Source organism: Barbus barbus, assembly GCF_936440315.1.
Source record: "Barbus barbus genome assembly, chromosome: 10".
NCBI classification, from domain to species: domain Eukaryota; kingdom Metazoa; phylum Chordata; class Actinopteri; order Cypriniformes; family Cyprinidae; genus Barbus; species Barbus barbus.
In genome coordinates this window covers 14,810,304-14,824,726 of record NC_136738.1, presented here as the reverse complement: position 1 = coordinate 14,824,726, position 14,423 = coordinate 14,810,304, and the positions used below count along the sequence as shown (strand labels likewise).

Sequence of the window (14,423 nt, the reverse complement as noted above, 5' to 3'; positions counted from 1 at the left end):
TCTGTATTTTAACAGGCACTCGACGAGATGAACTTTAGCACTTGAGTGGTCATGTTTGCACCTATCTTCCTGTCAGTCTTGAACTCAACCATACAGAGATGTTTTCCACAACAGGAACACTGAGGAAATACACACAAGGAAACAATATAAAGGACTTCATGACATTTTACGTACATGATTTTGAATGAAGGTTTAGTTTGTATGCTCTCTGACTTCAATATGTAAACTGTATAAATAAATCTTTTTGTCAACAATTATTTATAAAAAGTTCAAACAATTGCAGTGTTATCTGATATTTTTGGCCAGTTTATGAAATAACCGTGGCACTGGTGTATATTTATGAGGGACAAACATGTCATTATTGTGTACATTCCTTCCGATAAGATTATAGATGTTTATACTGTTTCACAGTTCATAGTTTCAGTAAATACCATATTTTAACAGTCAGTGTTGTCAAATGAAAGGTATCTGTGATTGCAAATTGTTGATTTAAAACAGGTCTCACTAATAAATTCACTTTCAAATTCCCGTTGAAAGTCTGAACACTACCTAGTAGAGCTCTCCAAGATATACAGTATATTTCCAGAATAAACCATACGATTGTAAACTATTGTGGGAAAATCAAATTCCATTAATCATGGCTGTCAAAGTCAGCTCTGCAGATCTATTCTCTAAAACGGTCTCTGTATCCCAATTAAGATGCATCCTTTACATCCCTGATTTATTTATATTGCAGCATTGACTCTGTACACATTTGTTGCTATGCCTTGATATTCAAAGATGTGGGTTTTCTCAGGAATAAAGTGATATTTTTATTCTGAAAGGGGATACAAGTCGTTTATGATACACTGGGTGATTTAACTTCTTTTTAATGTTAAAAGCATTTGATTTCTTAAAAACAATGTTTAATCTAAACATCGCTATGCTCTTCAGTCATAGTAAAAACAGACCAAAAAGTCATGTTAATTTAAATAAGCATTCATATCTCTTTATTTCCTTATTTACAGCATAGTTTGATTCATAGAAAAATAGCATTGTTTTCTATGTACATATTATTCTTGGGAATGAAAAGGTCAGCGCTCACAGACGTTGCTTGTCTATTAACCTTGTTTTCTGGATTGTAAGATCCCTGAAAGTATAGGAGCTGCTTCGAAGAATGACAGTTAGCAAACGGGATCACTTGACAGCATGAGATCGGTATTTGAAGGCGCTTGTCATGTCAGAGCCGTGCCTGTGGGCGGCAGATTCAGAAGGTGCCAGTTCCTATAGGCTGACTCCAGCACATATCCAGGCCCTAGGTCCTTAGTTGAAATTGAATTTGAAATTAAAAGGTCCAGAACCGAAAGGATTGAATCCCTGGAAGTTTTGCCAGCCACCGTGGTGGTGGTGATGCCCCCCACCCTGCTGACTCTCTGGATCCATGGGGTCCTCACCCTGATCAAACTTACTCCTCATTTCTGCAGAGAAACGGAGGAACTGGACTAAGTTTCCACAGAACATTAACCGAGCAACAACAGGGTGAAACTACAAAATATGTGAAGGCACTAAAATATACCTGGATCGGTGAGGACTTCTTTGGCTTGAGCGATGTCTATGAACTTCTTCTCTGCCTTTTTCTTTTCTTCTGCATCCTGGAAATTGTCTGGATGCCACTGCTGCGCCAGCTTTCTGTATGCTTTCAGGATCTCTTTCTTTTGGGCAGTTCTGCAACCACAGCAGTTGGATGAGAGTGTTTACTTACTTTTAAATGAGTATTACGCCTCTGCATTGATTAACAGATGATTGAGAGTTATTATCTAACCTCTTTACACCCAGGATCTTGTAGTAATCTCTCTTCTGGGACTGTTTGCGGAGCCGCTGTGCTCTTTCCAGACCCTCCTTGATCTGCCGGTCGTTCTCACTATGTTCTTTAGCACTCTCAAAGTCCTTAATGGCTGCAAAAAGAACAATTTTGTCAATTCACCGAATCATTTTAAGAGCAAGCTTGAGGAAAACGTTATTAGCCAATTTGCCAAGAATACTTAAAACTATTTTTAATCACATTTTAAATTTTACATTCTATGTATAAAACATCACCCAGTTATTAATAAAATAATTGTATTAAATAATTAGAATGGTTCAAATTTAAAAAACAAAGTGTCCATATATCCAGATCTACCTTCTTCATATTGGTCATCCTGGAGGTAGGCCTCTGCTCTGTCTTTTAAAGCATTCACATTCTGAGGGTCTGCTTTCAGAACTTCACTGCACACTGAGATGGCTTTGGCAGTTTGTTGGTCCTGAGGAATAAAATCAATGCATAATCACTCACATCAGTTACACTCAGATGCAGTGTATGCTTTGGTCGATAGCGACACCTTGTGGTCAAGGAGCTCAGTCTCACCTTTGACAAACAGTGGCACATGCGTTCTTTGGCATTAACAATGAATTGAAGAACATTTGGTTCAGTCTTCATAACAGACTCATATTTACTAGCTGCATCGCTGTACCTAGGGATTTAGTAAAACAATAATTTAGTTTCTTTAGATTGTCAGTGAGTGTACATTCACTTTAATGTGTTTCAATTAAATGTATCATAACACTGAAGACGGAAATGGCTGCTGTAAATTCATCTTTGCCATCACAGGAATAAATTACACATTAAAATATATTAAAATAGTATATAGTTATTTTAAAGTGTAAAAATATTTAATAATATTACTGTTTTGACTGTATTTTTTATTAAATAAATGCAGCCTTTTGAAACTTCTGAATGACAGTATGAAATATGTTTAGTTAATTATATTCAAATTAATGAATAAATTAATTAGAATGTATTATATATGTTATGTTTAGGTATAATGTGTGACCCTGCATAGGACAAGTTTGAAAAATGGATGGATGTATTAGATTATATATAAAAAAAATAAAATTATAAAAAAAAATATAACCAAACATAACATAGGTAAAAATCAGAAAAATAATCTATATCACAATATCATTATTAGCAATATTGGGACATACATTTGCTGCTGGATCAGTTCCTCCGCAGCTTGTATCTGTTTATTGAGCTTCTTAACTTGCTTGTAGTGGCTGAAGCACAGCTTATGATCTGGGTCCAGTTTCAGACACTCCCTTACCTCGCTGCAAAACAAGTAAAACACTATTAAACATGGGTCCAACTGCTAAATGTTTATTACAAAATCAAAATAACCCGACTGAAAACTGGAATCTGCTCATTTTGGATATGCAGCATGTGTGGCACTTAATTATACATTTATCTTTGCATATATTGCATTTCATTTCACATACTATTATTAAAACATAGCAGGCAGTACACAGTTAAGGTCTATATTGTGCAATACGCTGATAGACTTAGAATGCTTTTGTAGCATACATGAACTCCAAACTCCCAGACCTAAAGCATTAATAACTACATGTTGTCTTACTTGAGGGACATCTCATGGTCTCCCAGGTTGTAATAGATGGTGCTGAGCTTGTAGAAAGCCTGAGTGTTGTCACTTTTTAGTTTTGAAGCAGCCTTGAGGTCACTGATGGCTTTGCCCATTTCACTCAACTGAATGAAACACTCTGCCCGCATCTCTCTGGAGTCCGCATCCCAAACACACGTCTGGAAAGATGACAAGCAAATTAAAAAAAAGACTTGACAAATCTTGTTTTTTAATAACAATACCTTGCTATTGGCAGTTAACTTGAAGCAAACATGACGACACTACTGAACAAAGACCGCTCTTATTGCGCGCAAGTAATCCCTTTGTGCACCAGGACAAAACCTGGATCACCTACAGTAAACGGGAACCTTTAAGGTCAATTCAAACATTTGAGTTAGTAAAGAGAGGGACATGAATCAAGGGCAATGCTATTTTAGTATCATTGCTATACTATTATAGATTCCTTAATATTTTGAATTAGGTTCTATTTTTTTTTTTATTGTTATTTACAAAATATAACAGTTTTGGGACCACTGATCAATAATAGAGAACAATATATATAGATCAGTGTTTGGGACATACTTTGGATCAGTTTTTCAGCAGTCTGGTGAGCTTTTGTTTGTTACTTTAATAGTCATTGATGTACTATTATAGCTTCTGTTAATATTTCATATAAGATTTTATTTTTATATTTTCACTTTAATTTTAATTGAAGTTATAGTAATTTTGTTGTTTTTTTATTTTTAGTAGCTTTTTGTTATTTTATATATGCATATATATAGTTTTTTTATTTTATATCAGTGCTGTCTTTACTCTCACTACATCTGCTGCCATAAGAGATCTAATTGTGAAGTCAAATTCTACATCCTGCCAGATTGATCCCATACCTACTGTTTTGCTTAAGATGTGTGTTCATGAGGTTGAACCTTTCATAACACACATGACTAACTGTAGCTTAGCATCTGCCATTGTTCCAGCAGAACTAAAAATGGCTGCGGTAACTCCCATACTTAAAAAAAACAGTTCTTGACCATCTAGACATGAACAACTATAGGCCAATCTCAAATTTACCATTCCTAAGTAAAATTCTTGAAAAAGTTGTGGCTTCACAATTAAGATCTTACTTAAATGCTAATGGCCTTTTTGAACCTTTTCAGTCAGGATTTCGTTCATCACATAGCACTGAAACTGCTCTTCTTTGTGTGGTTAATGACATTCTTCTGTCCATGGACTCTGGATTAATAAACATCTTGATTCTTCTCGATCTAAGCGCTGCATTTGACACAGTCTGCCATGAAATACTCATCTCTCGTCTCTCTGATATCGGTATCACTGGCTCAGCTCTTTCTTGGCTCATTTCCTACATTAGCGATAGAAAATATTATATCACCATACAAGGGTTTAAATCTGCCACTGCTCCAGTTTCACAGGGTGTTCCTCAAGGTTCGGTTCTTGGACCACTTCTGTTTATCATTTACATATATCCACTTGGTGACATCATACGCAAGCATGGACTTCAATTTCATTGCTATGCTGATGACATTCAAATTTACCTATCCACCAGCTCTGATAGGTTATCACTGCCCGACTCACTTACTGCATGCATCAGGGATATCAAGCTTTGGTTGTCCTTGAATTTCCTTAAGCTAAATAATAACAAAACTGAAATTTTGATGATTGGCTCTGCTGCCGCAGTCAAAAGGATGGACCTGTCCTTTGAAATTGAGGGGGTTCATGTTAAGCCTTCTTCATCTGTCCGTAATCTTGGTGTCTTATTTGACTCATCTCTATCTTTTGCCTCTCACATTTCTTCTGTTGTTAAAACCTCTTTTTTCCATCTTCGTAATATTGCACGTCTTCGATCTTCTCTGACACCAGCTGATGCTGAAATCTTAGTTCATGCATTAATCACATCACGTCTGGATTATTGTAATGCTCTATTTCTCGGTCTGCCTAAAAAACTTATTGCAAGGTTACAGTATGTTCAAAACTCAGCAGCACGACTTCTTACCTCCACCAGGCGTTCTGCTCATATTACTCCTCTACTGCATGATCTTCACTGGCTACCTGTGGCATCTCGTATACATTTTAAGATATTACTTCTCACATTTAAGGCATTAAACGGTCTTGCACCTCCATATCTGTCTGACCTACTGTACTCCTACTCTCCACTCCGGCCCCTCAGATCATCTGAGCTTGGTTTTTTGTCTATTCCTCGTTATCGGCTGTCCACTGTAGGTGGTAGGTCATTCAGTGTCAACGCTCCGAAATTATGGAATTCACTACCCCTTACACTTCGGAACTTATCTTCTTTGTCTACATTCAAGTCTCAGCTAAAAACGTACCTGTTTAATTTGCATTTTGGATAATGTGGCTTTATTTTGTATATGTTTGTATTGTCTTTTGGGTATGTAAATGTTTTGTATAGCTCTATGTAAAGCGACCTTGAGCAACGGAAAGGCGCTATATAAATAAAACTTCTTCTTCTTCTTCTTTTCAAAAAACACAAATACATTGTTTTCTTGGCTATAGTTCTAGGTTTAGTTAATGATGATAACCCTGATCCAGGTTAACTCACATCAATGATAATGTCGAGGTGCGATACAGCAGAGCCGTAGTCTCTGCGACTGAAATCGCTCTGTGCCTGGCCCACCAGTCTCTGAAGTTCATCAGATTTCTTCAGCTGGCTCTGTGCCTCCTGCTCTTCCCTGCTGCTTGGGTTTGATTTGAGCTAAAAGACAAAAAAGAAAAAGTGTCACACTTAAGACAATGAACAGATAGCAAGTGTCAAAACAGCAGAACAGTTCAATTGTGCAGGTTAAATGAAGTCTTTGAGTAATGACAGGAAATATACCCCACTGACTCACCCAACTAAGAATACTCAGAAGAAGGATGAGGGCACTTCAGGGAGACTTAATTAAATATTGTTTCCTCATAAGTTGCAATTTAAATATTAATGTGATATATAATGTACTGACATTTTCTTGAGAAGATTTATGTTGGCGTGATAACCAGGTGTGCACTGATCAGAAAACTTGAGGCCAATACAAACAGCCTGTATTTTATCATTGTGTTCTACCAATACTAACCTTATCTGCTATTTTTTTTTTCTGCAGATTTAGTTGAGCCAAATGCTACAGAAAAATGGACTACACAGTAAAATTGCAGAAATCAATTCACATTCGGATGTTATTATACAAGTTAAAGATGGCAGGTAATGAATAACCGGTGTCCCAAGTGGTGCATCCATAATGCTAACCGAATATCACGCACCACTTTTTTGAAATCACTTTCTGCTTCATCCAGTTTGCCGTGTTTCAGCAGCAAGTTTCCTCTCTGAAGCCTCGCCTGTGGATTAAGAAGAAACACTGGTTATACAGGTTTTGGTAAATCTTATGAAAATGTGAATGATTCTGAACCCACCGATGTGAAGTCCGGTTTAAGTTCGATGACTTTGCTCAAGTCTGGTAATGCAGATTTTGACTTTCCCATGGCAAGGTACACAGTTGCTCTCCTATAGTATGCCAAGTAATTTTTGGGGTCACCATCTGATAATTTAAAAAAAACAAAAGTATATATACTTAAAATATAAATAAATAAATATTCATACATATTATAAATATATAAATATTTATTCATGCATATTATTTATTTTATATTATTAAATCTAGACACATTGCTTGCATAGAAACTGCACTATGTGGAAAAGAATGCATTACACACAAGATTTCATTTAAGTTCTCATGTAAAAAGATCCAGTACTCACCAACAGCAGCGTGGAAGTGAGAGAGAGCATCTGCCAGCTGTCCAGCAGCCAGAAGCTTCTTCCCCATCTCCAGATGATTCTCAACACCACCATCCTTCCCACCATTAACTCCTGCAATACATATGAAAGGCAAATACGTTTTTAGTCTAGATGAACCACATAGCACAATACATGCAATACCTGAACCATGTATTCAGTAGAAGTAGTGCACATTAGTGTAAAGTTAGTATGGCAATAGGCTAGCATAGTATGCGTCGAACCGAGTCTAGTATAACAATAGAGTCAGGAAGACTAGATTAGTAAACATTATAGTGAAGTGAAACAGTGACAACTTGGAATCTCAGTATTCCTTTACAGCAGTACAATAGAAAAAAAAAACAATGCCATCGACAAAATAACATCACAAAAACTAAATAAAGAAACCATTATTAAGGTTTAAAGCATGCTTGACAGGTAACTGGATCCTCAGCAGTGTGTTTGTGGACTATTATATATATATATATATATATATATAGCTCTCCATATGTAGTTCATGAGTAACGTGTAGACATCTAAACAGCTGGCATTTTTCATCTCTCATTGACTTTGCTTTGAGTTAATTTATAAAAACAACAGTCACTTTCTCTAAATAACTGGCATGAAGATGAACAAAATTGGTTAGAAATCATTTCTTAAACAATTGAACCCTTACCGTCGTATCGAAGATCGATCAAAACTAGTAAAAAGGGAACGTAGTTTAGTAGTTTGTGCGCCACTGGGCTTATGGTAACCATGTTTACTTTGTCTTTCCTCCGTCAAATCACTGAATTAACGTATAAAGTTCCTACAGACACGCTGGACACTCGCATAGCTGTCAGGCCAGCAGACATCATGCCTACTGGTCGTGGGGCACTCTGATTGGCTGATATCTCTCTAAACCCCGCCCATCGCGCCCGGTTAAACTGAGGCTAGCCAGTAGCCACGGCATCATTATTTTGGTTCTGTTTGCGCTTGCGCTGCAGTGAGGGGACGCACGTCTTCCCAGCATGATTCTTGAGATAAACTGTGGCAGAAAAGGGCATCATTATATGCTAGTGTGATATATAAACTTATTTCAAATTAATTTCTCTTTACATATTTTCTACCGTTCAGCCAGCTGTACCAGTGCTTCCAAGCCATTCGCATGTGATGTTGCATGTGTCATGTAAACATGTTGTCTTGGCTCTGTAGTTCCAAAATAATGAGACACTTGAAGACATTATCAAAGAAAAAAAATAGTTTTTTAGAGAAAATCAGGAAGAATTTTTGTTGTTGATGTAGTTTTCTCAAAGAGAAATCAAATAGCCTACAAAGAGGCAGGCACAAACAGCATTGCTGAAGTGACAACTGGTCAAATGCATCATTTATTTATCTTTGAAACCGAAATGTAATGGAAGCGTTTTATCAGTCTCATCATGCCATTTCTTGACTGAAAAACACTTTCCTTTCTAAGTGACGTGATAACCATGAACTTTTCACAGACACCATCATCTTGTGATCAGTAACATCATCAGTCCTGTAAGAGGATCCAGAGTCTAATTCCAGGTAATATTGACATTTTATAAATACTTTATAAAATTCTACTATTTGCTGCACTCTGAAATCACTGGCATTGTTTGGGGTCCTTTTTCAGAGTTTATAAAAATATATTGCTTAAATATTTTGACCATCTTTATGGAGTTTAATTGTTTAGAGTCTTGTAATTGAAATAAACAACTCTCTAAAGTGACGTTTTGATAGTTTATTTAGACTTATGAAATATCATCATGAACTGATGTGCAGCATCTTCAGTGGTTTAAGTGGATCTACAGTCTGATTCCAGGTAAGATCATGTCCAGCTCATATTTGAATTTTCACTGGAATTAACAAGGCTTGTATTAAACAACTGCATGATATTATCTGAAATCATAAGTCAGAAATCATGAATCAGTGTGTTTTTTGTTTTGTTTTTTAGTAAAATGTATTATTATTTCAGTGCCAACTGTCGAGACTTTGTGTGACCATGACGCAATTCAACATCACCGGCTCTGTGTACTCTAGAGCGGAGCATGCAGAATCAGCGTTTATCTGGATTTTATGTATCATTGAGATTACAGTCGTCCTCTTGACCCTGTTTGCGTTGTGTTTTCTCTTCAAGTCTAATCATGCTGCTTCAGTTTATGTGATACATTTGATTCTTTCAGATCTGTTACAGATCATTCTTGTGTTGATATCAACAACTCAATGGGAGTCTAGGGAATCAAAGAGTGCATATAAGTATTGTTTGATTGTGGGTCTGTATTTCATGGTATGTATTGCTATTGAAAGATACCTTTTGGTTTCTTATCCTATCTGGTACAGAACTCACCATTCAGTCAAATTATCCAGTTTTATTTGTTTCATCATCTGGTTAGTGCCTCTGATATTTGCCGGGATAAAATATTATACTCTAAAATTTCATGGCCTGTCCCAATGTCTAGTGTATTTTATCCCCTACCTAATAATTCTCCTGTGTTTTGTTGGTACTTGGAGGGGCCTCTCTCACTCAACGTCACTCACTTCTCATAAACGCAAATTAATTTTGGGCAGTCTCTCTCATTCTCCCCAATTAAGGGTTTTATAAAATTTTGGGGATTTTCTGTATGTAAGCCAAATAATTTCCAACTTTTTTTACTGTCTCTGGTATCTAAACCCATTTGTTGACTGTTTATTGTACTTGTTCATGAGAAGTGATGTTGTTGATATACTGGCATTTCTATATTGCTGTAGTGGCTCTGACAGACATCAGAATACAGCACAACGTGCAACCAGTACCAGCACTCGTCATCATAATGTGCCATAACTAACAAGTCAAGCCAATTTATTTATATAGCGCTATATTAAAAGTACCAAAGCAGCACTAAAAATACAAAAGTGTCATTATTCAGTTCAGTTTAGTTCACATGTTCAGTGTCAACGTTGCAAAGTTTGTCAGCTATGAAACTTCAACTAAAGCATCTCTGCAGAAGACAATAGTGTCATTATTCAGCTCAAGTCAATTCATCAGTTATGAAACAAACAGGTGTGCAAAGTGTTTTCTGATAAGCTTACAGCATCAAAATGTTTCCTTTAAGACTTTTAAATAATCATCTTTCTGAAAATTGCATGAAAATGTGGAGAGAAGCATGCTTTCAAGGATGTCCTGCATAATTAAAGAGCTCAATGAATTAAATAAAATGGAATAGGAACCATTGTCTCAAGCATTATACCGAACAAATAAATAGGGCATCTCTAATTTCACATATAAATATGGATAATAGCCCAAAGATGTTGACACTGCTCATTTAATCCATCAGTTGCAAGCCTTTGCACTCTTATCAGGGGAAATAGTTTAAAGGTTGTTCGAATAGCTCAAATCATGTGCTAATAAGAAGGTGTAGCAGATGCAAAAAAAAGTGAAATACTCAAAGTGGTACAGTAAACCCTTTCATAGACCTCTGTATATGATCTTCTGACCATTTTATCACCATAACTTGATTATGTGCTGTTATTGTATGTCTATTGCACCCATACTGATTTTTTTTTTACTAATGCTCAGCATTATAATGTGATGTTATGAAATACACAGGTGTGCAATGTGAGTAAGCACTTTATTTGATGTGATTGTAGAATTTTCAAAATATTGATGTATAAATCTTTCTGAATTATCTATCTGAAATCCACACAGTATGAACACATTGTTTACATATTCTTATTGTTAAGCGATACATTTCTGGTTGAAACAGATTTAGCTATACTTTTAGTATAATTGCCAGTCCTCTGTCGTGTGTGTCTTGTGTTCCCGCCTCTTTTTTCAATATTTGGTTTGTTTCCTGTCCTTGTTTAATGTGATTATTAGTTCATTCTTGTCCAGCCGTGTTTGTCTGATTATCTATGATTATCCTGTGTATTTATAGTCTTGTCTGTTCACTCCCTGGTGTTCCTGTCTGTGTCAGCCTTGCCTTGTCTTGCCCTGCCCTGTCGTGATGTGTTCATTAAAGACTGTTATTTTGAGTTACATCCTCGTCTGCGTGTTCCTCGTTCCTCCCTGCTGTGTGCACCGTGACAATAATATTTCTGCAATCCTGAATGAGTGCTGGTTTGGGTCGAGTCAATTAGATTGGAAGAATCATTCAGTTCCTCACTCTTGTAGATAGTTGCTTTGCTGTGTCTGAAATCGAATACTTCCATATTGACAAGAGTATGTCCGAATACATAGAATTCCAAACAGCTTTAAAATTACAGAGTTTGGAGTTTGGTACTTGGCTTATTGTACTAGTCTTTGTCACTGTGGAAACTCTGGGGATACATGCACTGTGTTGCCGTTAATGTATCCCGTTTCTAATCTGTTTTGTTTTGCCTTGTTGGCCTTTTCGTTTCATTATTAAAGAGAGCCTTACCTGCACTTGGACCCTGACTTTGTCTTTTCACGGCGCTCTCTAAGTGTTCTGTGTCATTGATAATGTGTCTAATGAACATGGAATAATGAGATCGGAAATGTGCAGCCACAATGTTATCAATTCATTGCATGCTTTTTAACAGGCTTTTAGTTTGTTGATGGGGGAAATGCATTATAATTGCAGAGACCAAAACAATTTATACACCAGGGGAGTTGAGTGAAAACATTATGTGGTTTTTGCTCAACACCCCAGGGAAAATATTGGAGCTTCTCGGAAGGTGATTTAAACTTACTGTATATGTCAGATTCCTCAGAACATCTTCATCATCTGATGAGCAACATCTTTAGCACTGTGTGGATCTACAGTCGGATTCTAGGTAAGAGAAAGTCTTCTTATATGTTTGAAAATGCCCTGTCTATATTGATGAGCTACAACTTCTACAAACACTGCCTTTTTTGTGGATGTGGAAGGGAAAAACCTGTTTTCAATGCGATTTCTCTTTAAGTCTCATCATTACAGTTTAGTTAATGCAGTGTATTTGGTTCTTTCTGATCTGGTAAAGAGCAACCTATTTTTATATTTTCAACTATCCAAAGATAGGAAATTATATTGATTATGGCAAATCAGTACTGCTTGCACATGGTTATGTATTTTATGGCATGCATTGCATTTGAAATGATGCCTTTTGGTTTCAAGTTACTATCTGGCTTAATTACTGTGCATTTGATTCTTTGTTCATTCAGATGTACTTATGAAGTATGAACACCATATATGTACCATCATTAACTAATGAGTAACAGACATCTACAGTCTGATTCCAGGTAAGATCATACCATATGAGGTGTCTTGTTCATTTTATTAGCTTTGTATTACTGGCTCTGTGTTACAGTATTATCATCTTTTAGGAGTAAATGTCATCAGGAGTAAATCTATTAAAATACATACATCTGTACAAAAATGGATTGAGGGTTTTTAATTTCACACAGCCTTGCTCATATTCAGACCAGATTAAAAGTGTGATATTTATTTTATAGAATAGTTAAGTTAATAAAAGTTAATATTGGATAACTTTAGACACAGCAATCAAAATTTAAGGCTATGCACGTCCAGACTGCAAATTAGAGAAAAACATCTGGGCAAAGTTATGTAGTGTATTTCAGCCTTTACTTCATGTTTAAGTCTTAGCTATGCATCTCCAAACAAGACACAGTATTAGCAATTCTGAATGAATCAGTATTCAGTTCGATTTAATTGATTAGAGTGAAAGAATCATTCAATTACTCACTGTGAAAGACAGTTGCATCTAAAACTGAATACTTCTCTGCTATATAAATGTGAAAATGTATGCCAAAAGAGTAGTATGAAAAAACAATAGGTGGATGACCTGCTACATCTGGTGAGATTCTGAAGTTATCAAATGAGACTATGGAAGAGGAATTGAGAATTGCCGAAGTGACGCAACTAACGATGTAGGTCACATGACCGCATGAACAGATGTAGTAAATCCAAATTTGATTCATTCTACCCATATTTATATCCATAGTCACAAGTTTCAATTGTATTTAAGTATTCCTAACTTCACAGTAAACATCTATATAAAGTGTTTCTGAGGAAATAAACTATTCAGATCTGCCTATTCAGTTTGAGTTGGAATTTGAGATGGAAGACGGACATTTTCTTCCTATTAGAATTTTTCCAGCAGTAAATCAATGAAAGACTCATTTAAAATGTACCAATCATATCTTCCCTCTAAATGGGTGGGGGTTGTTATCATTATGACAAATTGTGCTTCTGTGGGGAAAAAACAAAGCTGATAAACTAGTTAGTCAGTTTAGCCAACTGTTAATGCTAATCGTTTTGCATGATACTGACAAAAATAAAAAGTTTATTATGATCTGTTATATATTTACACATTAGAATGTGTTATAGTCAGAAATGATTGTGTGTAATTTATTTTTCAGAAATCTTTAATAGGTAAAGTAATCTCAGGTTTGTTGTTATTTCAGTGCTAATTTCCAAGACTTTCTGAGACCATGACACAACTCAGCAACGGCTCTGATGGGTTCAACGAGTCACATATAATGAACAATAGTAGTAAAGTAGAGAATGTGGAAGCAGTTTTTATCTGGATTGTGAGTCTCTTTGAGATTCCAGTCGTCTGCTTAACCCTGTTTGCATTGTGTTTTCTCATCAAGTCTCATCGTGCTGCTTTGGTTTATGTGATACATTTGATTCTTTCAGATCTGTTACAGATTGGTTTTATAAACGTATTAACAACCGAATTAGCAAGTGCTGCATTGTGGAGTGCATATAAGTATTGTTTGATTGTTGGCTTGTTTTTCATGGCATTTATTGCTATTGAAATATACATTTTAGTTTCCCATCCTCACTGGTACAGATCTCACCATTCAGTAAAAATATCTAAAATATAGTTTTATTTCTGTTATCATCTGGTTAATGCCTTTGACCTTTATAAAAATTAGAGATCAAGAGATTTTTACCATGTTTTCCCAATGTCTGCCATGTTTTATCCCTTACTCAGTAATCCTCCTGTGTTTTGTTGGTACTTGGAGGGGTCTCTCTCATGCAATATCACTTACTTCTCATAAGCGGAAATTAATTCTGGGCAGTCTGTGTCTTGTGCTGCTGAATTACACATTACTTATCCTTCCCCTCTCAATTACAAGTTTTTGTTTGATGTTTTTGGAGCCCACACCTATTGCTGTGAAATTTTTTCTTTTTTCTCATTTTCTCTTGTATCTCAACCCACTCGCTGACTGTTTATTGTAATAGTTCATGAGGAGAGACAAC

The 14,423-nt window shown here is 36.0% G+C and overlaps 2 protein-coding genes across 2 annotated transcripts in view; one reads left to right on the top strand and one right to left on the bottom strand.

Annotated features, from left to right (window-relative positions):
* The window catches only part of uggt2 (UDP-glucose glycoprotein glucosyltransferase 2), a 41,974-nt gene extending 41,154 nt beyond the window's left edge, over positions 1 to 820 (top strand). Inside the window, exon 40 of the mRNA XM_079426614.1 lies at positions 16 to 820. Within this exon, the coding sequence (XP_079282740.1) occupies positions 16 to 38 (23 nt within the window). The 3' untranslated portion in view covers positions 39 to 820. The remainder of the gene's footprint in view (positions 1 to 15) is intronic.
* dnajc3a (DnaJ (Hsp40) homolog, subfamily C, member 3a) lies at positions 785 to 8,092 on the bottom strand. Its single transcript, XM_079426615.1, has 12 exons — positions 7,889 to 8,092; positions 7,198 to 7,308; positions 6,855 to 6,979; positions 6,705 to 6,779; positions 6,010 to 6,162; positions 3,429 to 3,610; positions 3,004 to 3,123; positions 2,384 to 2,489; positions 2,159 to 2,279; positions 1,802 to 1,934; positions 1,556 to 1,704; positions 785 to 1,457 (listed from the first exon to the last, which is right to left on the bottom strand). Exons 1-12 carry the CDS (start codon positions 7,968 to 7,970, stop codon positions 1,303 to 1,305), a joined length of 1,512 nt encoding a protein of 503 aa, XP_079282741.1. The 5' UTR covers positions 7,971 to 8,092; the 3' UTR covers positions 785 to 1,302.
* Positions 8,093 to 14,423: the final 6,331 nt, after the last annotated feature.

What these genes read in the sequence shown, in the direction of transcription:
- dnajc3a (XM_079426615.1), bottom strand. Translation starts at nt 7,970, where the DNA reads ATGGTTACCATAAGCCCAGTGGCGCACAAACTACTAAACTACGTTCCC. An exon ending in TCACTTCCACGCTGCTGTTG is followed by an intron (nt 6,980 to 7,197) that starts GTGAGTACTGGA and finishes TTAAATTATCAG; the next exon opens with ATGGTGACCCCAAAAATTAC. An exon ending in AAGATCCTGGGTGTAAAGAG is followed by an intron (nt 1,705 to 1,801) that starts GTTAGATAATAA and finishes CTGTGGTTGCAG; the next exon opens with AACTGCCCAAAAGAAAGAGA.